The sequence below is a fragment of the Eimeria maxima genome, genomic scaffold (genome assembly GCF_000499605.1).
Source record: "Eimeria maxima Weybridge genomic scaffold, Emw_scaff1728, whole genome shotgun sequence".
In the NCBI taxonomy this organism is placed as follows: domain Eukaryota; phylum Apicomplexa; class Conoidasida; order Eucoccidiorida; family Eimeriidae; genus Eimeria; species Eimeria maxima.
In genome coordinates, this window is record NW_013563586.1 from 1 (window position 1) to 5631 (window position 5631).

General features: G+C 41.6%; 1 protein-coding gene across 1 annotated transcript; it reads right to left on the bottom strand.

Moving 5' to 3' along the window:
- Positions 1-25: 25 nt before the first annotated feature.
- EMWEY_00055170 (hypothetical protein, conserved) lies at positions 26-1382 on the bottom strand (the record flags this gene model as incomplete). Its single annotated transcript, XM_013477754.1, has 1 exon — positions 26-1382. A coding segment is annotated over one exon (1357 nt), but the record flags the coding sequence as incomplete, so codon positions are not given.
- Between the last annotated feature and the right edge of the window lie 4249 nt (positions 1383-5631).

Here is a 5631-nt window from a genome sequence, read left to right on the forward strand (position 1 = left end):
TATAATATATATATATGTGTCTTACCTCCTGATTGTAATACAGCAACAGTATGTGTAGGTGCAGCAGCAATAGAGGTAGCAGATTTAATAATATCATGTATAATAGGTTTATATAGATAAGTATCTTTTTCTTGATAGCTGTCTATACACCTGAATTCATTAAGTCCTCCTCCCCATACAAAATTATTTTTTTCGAATATCCAACTTTTATCTTCGCTTAGACAGGCTCCAAAAATAATACGATTTCTTAGCTTTTCTATAAGAGTTGGGGGTAAATATAATACTTTTCTCTCTTTTTCTTCTCTTATTAATCTGTATTCTTCTCCTTTTCTTCCCTTTTCTATATATTCATCTAATCCTTCTTCTCCTCTTTCTTTTAATTGGTCTATTGATGGGTCTACTGATACTCTATCATCTTTTACTCCTGTTGCTGTTGCTGCTGCTGCTGCTGCTGCTGCTCCTGCTGCTGCTCCTGCTGCTGCTGCTTCATTCTTCTTATTGTTTGATGTATCCGAATTATTCGATAACTCCCTCTCATCTCCTGTCTTCTCCTCCTGCTGCTGCTGCTGCTGCTGTTGCTGCTGCTGCTGCTGCTGCTGCTGCTGCTGCAGGACTTCCTCTAGTGTAGGTGGTGCTGCTGCAGTCATGAGTTGCCCACAGTCATTAAGACCCCACATATAAACAGAGACACCATACTTACTGTATAGACACTCGGATGTCTGTGCATGCAAGGAGGGAGTCCTGCTGCCTCCTCGGGTGTATACGCAGCTTGTACCATCTTCTAATTGGTCTCCTACTACTCCTCCTCCTCCTGTTGATTGTTCCTGTTCCTGTTGTTGTTGTCCTGCTGCTGCTGCTGCTGCTGCTGCTGCTGCTGCTTGGGCTGCACCTGCAGCAGCAAATCTGTCTCCTATAGGAGGAGAAGGTATACGTTTTGTTGTTGATCTGCTTAATACTGGAGAATCTCCTGCTGCTGCTGCTGCTGCTGCTGCTGCTGATTCTTGTTGTGTTGCTGCTGTTGTTGCTGCTGGAGCTGATGCTGCTGTTGCTGCTGCAGGTGTTGCTGTACCTGCAGCAGCAGATGGGAATGTGCTGCTGCTGCTGCTATTAAATGTACTTCTTGTACGTGGCAGCAGCTGCTGCTGCTGCTGCTCTGTTCTTGTCTGCCGCTGCTGCTGCTGCTGCTGCGTTGCTTCTGAATCCAGCAGCGAATCCCTTCTGTTGCCATAGCTAGAGGCTAATTCTCCTTCTTGTTGCTGCTGCTCCTCATCGTCTTGCTGCTGATCCTGCTGCTGATCCTGCTGCTGCTGCTGCTGCTGCTGCCGCTGGTGCCGCCTTAGGCGCTGCAGCGGCCGCAGGCAGTCGGATAGATGCAGCGGCATAGCTGCTGCTGCTTCTGCTGATCCTGCTGCTGCTGCTTCTCCTCTTGCTGCTAGTGTTGCTGTTGTTGTTGCTCCTGCTGCTGTTGCTGCTAGTCGCAGCTGTTCTTTGCTACCAGTGGCTGCGAGTTTGCTGCTGCTGCTGCTGCAGCAGCAGCAATAGTACCTTTATCTGCCTGTATTTAGTTGCCGCTATAGCTGTTATTAATGTTACTAATGTTGTTGCTGCTGATGTTGCTGCTGTTGCTGCTGTTGTTGCTGCTGTTGTTAAGTCTCGAGTGGTCTGCTGCTGCTGCTGCTGCTGCTGCTGCTGCTAGCCAACAAAGGGGATCTATGGATAATTTGCCTTCGTCTCCCTAAATTTATATAAAAGAAAAATAAAAGTTGCTGTTATTATTATTTTATTTAAGGGTGCAGCAGCAAAGTGCAGCAGCAGCAGCAGCGGCTGCTGCTGCTGCTGCTGCTGCTGTTGCTGCTGCTGCTGCTGCTGTCGATGGCGAGGAGCTGTTGAGGTACTCAATAGTAACAAGAAGGAAGCAGCAAATAATCTTCTTCTTTTCTTTTTCTTTTTTATTTAATTATAATTAATTTAATTAAATAAATAATTATTTAATTAAATTAACTAAATATTCAGGTGTATATGCTGCGGTGTATGTGCAGCTGCTGCTATTAACACACCGACCCAGTATGCCAGCAGCAGCAGCAGCAGCAGCAGCAGCAGCAATGAATAGAGGATTATCCTATTGCTTTTTATGATTAATTCATTGATTTAAATAAAATAAATAAAATAAATAAATAAAAAATAAATAAAAATAACATTTAGGTGTCTATACAGCCTGTATATATCCCTTTTCTGATGCTGTTGCTGCTGCTGCAGCTGCTGCTGCAACAACAGCAGCAACAGCAGCAACAGGAACAGCAAGTCCTTATATATATAAATAATATATACAGCAGCAGCAGCAGCAGCAGCAATTCTTTTATATATATAAATATATTATTGAGGTGTATATACACCTCAATAATTTAATTAAATCAATGTATGAACACTGAGGTGTACGTACACCTCAATGTATGTAATTAATATATTTAAATAAATAAATTAAATAAATAAATAAATAATAAATTAAATAAATAAATAAATAAATTAATTAATTAATTAATTAATTAATTAAGTAAATATTTAGTAATAAATAAATAAATAATAATAATTTATTTTTATTTATTTTACCTAATTTATTTTATTAAATAAAATTAAATAAATAAAAATATCTTATTTATTTATTTATTTATTTATTTATTTATTTATTTATTTATTTATTTTTTATTGTTTTTTTTTGTTATTTTATTTAATAAAATAATAAACAAACAAATAGCAACATTTGCTGCAGTCCTGCTGCTGTTGCTGCTGCTGCAGTTGCTGCAGCAGCAGCAGCAACTGCAGCAGGACTGCAGCAGCAGCAGCAGTTGTTGATGTATAGATCCTTGAGGCCTTCATTATGTGTATTGTGTGGTCTAAACCCTAAACCCTAAACCCTAAACCCTAGGAATATTATCTGATATATTATAAGGGTTTATAAACCCTTATTTATTCTTTGCCCTTATAAACACTCAGGAGGTTGCTGCTGCTTCTGCTGCTGCTCTTGTTGTTGTTGCTGCATGCATGCATGCGTACCTTTTTCTCAGCAGCAGCAGCAGCAGCAGCAGCAGCAGATATTAATATTTAGGGTGTATGTACACCTAAGACTAATTGAGGTGTATATACACCACAATAAATAATCATTAATTAATAAATACTCCTATAAGATTAACTCCTCTAAGGGAATAGATAGATAGCTAGCTAGCTAGCTATCTAGCTAGCCACGTAGTTAGCTAGCTAGCTAGCTAGCCACGTAGTTAGCTAGCTAGCTAGCTAGCCACGAAGCTAGCTACCTACCTGCAGCTAGTTCACCGTAGCTAGCTAGCGCCGCTGCTGCTGCTGCAGGTGCTGCTGCTGCTGCAGGTGCTGCTGCTGCTGCAGGTGCTGCTGCTGCAAAACCCTAAAATAAACCCTAAACACTAAACCCTAAACCCTAAATAAGGAGCAGCACGACCTCGACGTCTTCGTCAATCCTCTTAGCTGTAAACCCTAAACCCTAAACCCTTGGAAACCCTAAACCCTCATTCCTTAGGGTTTGCGAGGTGTACATACACCACAAGTCCCCGCTAATCTATCCAGGCAACTGAGCAGCAGCATACAGCAACAGCAGCACAAAGAGCAGCAGCAGCAATGACAGCAGCAGGAGCAGCAGCAGCACTAGCAGCAACAGCAGCAGGAGCAGCAGCAGCACTAGCAGCAACAGCAGCAGAAGCAGCTCTTCTGAGCAGCAGAAACAGCAACATAAGCAGTAGCAGCAGTAACATCTGCAGCAACCCAAGCTGCAGCAGCAACCCAAGCAACAACAGCAGCAACACAAGCAGCAGCAGCAGCAGCAGCAGCAGCAGCAAGAATATGCCGCCATAAGTATAAAGAGGAGAGTTATAATTTGTTAGTAAATAGCGGCAAATAAGACAAAGACAAAAAGAATCACACACATACTGCAGCAGCAGCAGCAGCAGCAGCAGCAAATGCAGCAGCAGCAGCAACTGCTACTGCTGCTGTTGCTAACCTGCTGCTGCTGCTGCTGCTGCTGCTGCAGCATGAATAAGGAGACAAAGTGTCTCCTCTCTTGCTGCAGTTTACTAACAGCAAAGTTACCACTATTGCTGCTCATATATCCATTCATCTTGCTGCTGCTGCTGCTGCTGCTGCTGCTGCTGCTGCTGCTGCTATAACATCACGACGAACAACAACAACTGCTGCTGCTGCTCTTGCTGCTGCTGCTGCTGCTCTTGCTGCTGCTGCTGCTCTTGCTGCTGCTGCTGCATGCATGCATCCTCTCTTTATTTGTTTATTTCTTCCCTCTATACCGCGCATGCGGCTATAATATAAACACATCCAAATACCCCTTGCTGCTGCTGCTGTTGCTGCTGCTGCTGTTGCTGCTGCTGCTGTTGCTGCTGCTGCTGTTGCTGCTGCTGCTGCTGTTGCTGCTGCTGCTGCTGCTGCTGCTGCTATTGCTGTTGCTGCTGCTGTTCCTTCTGCTGCTGTTGTTGTTCCTTCTTCTTCTTCTCCTCCTCCTCCCCTTGTTGTTGTTACTGTTGCTGTCTTGCTACTAATAGGCCATTTACCTTCCTCTGAATCCTCCACCCCTGGGGCCCCCTCCTCCTCTTGGTCCCCCCCTGGGGGCCCCCCTACCTCCCCTACCCCTACCCCTAGCTAGGGGCCTCAATCCTGTCTCCCTAGGGGGCCTCTGTATAGGTGTATCGTCAATAAGGAGAGTATCTAGGGGTAAGGAATCAGGGAGAATAAAGTATCTTATATTGCTGCCCCTAATAGTAAGATGATCTAATGATATACAGGAAGAAGAGGAAGAAAAAGAGGAAGAAGAGGAGGAAGAGGAGGAGGAGGAGGAAGAAGAAGAATTCTTTATTGTTAGTTTTACCCCCTTCATGTGTGTATTCATACTTATATCTATACCTACTATTGTACCATGAATAATAGTACCATTTTTTAGCTCTAATATAATAGATTCATTAGCTAAACGCATCAAGAAACGTACCAACTTCATCTTTATTTAATTAATTAATTAATTATTTATTTATTTTATAAAAAAAAAGAAGAAAAATCAAGAAAAATGATGTATTTATTCCTTATATTAATGCAACAAATGCAGAAACAGCAACAGATTCTGCTGCAATAAATCACAAGAAAAAGAGATAAATATACACTATAATCAATTGTTTTCTTCCTTATTTAATTATATTTATTAATTATTAATTATATTTATAATTTAAATCAAGAAAAATGATGTATTTTATGCATTTATTTGTATATATACACCCCAACATATACAGAAATAAGCACGATGATGAATTTGCACCCTCTCTTATGTATGCATGCATGCATAAATATTCATCAATTAAGGGGGAAAAAAGCAATTAAATCCTTTTTTTTTTATTTATTATATAAATATTTATATTTATTTATATTTATTTATCTATAAATCAACAAAAATACACATTTTATGCACAAAAACTTGCACTTCTTATCCATACAAACCCGCCCGGTATACTTTGCATGCGCAACCACACAGATGGACGTACACCTCAACTGCAGCAGCAGCAGCAGCAGCAGCAGCAGCAGCAGCAGCAGCAGCAGCAGCAGCAGCAGCAG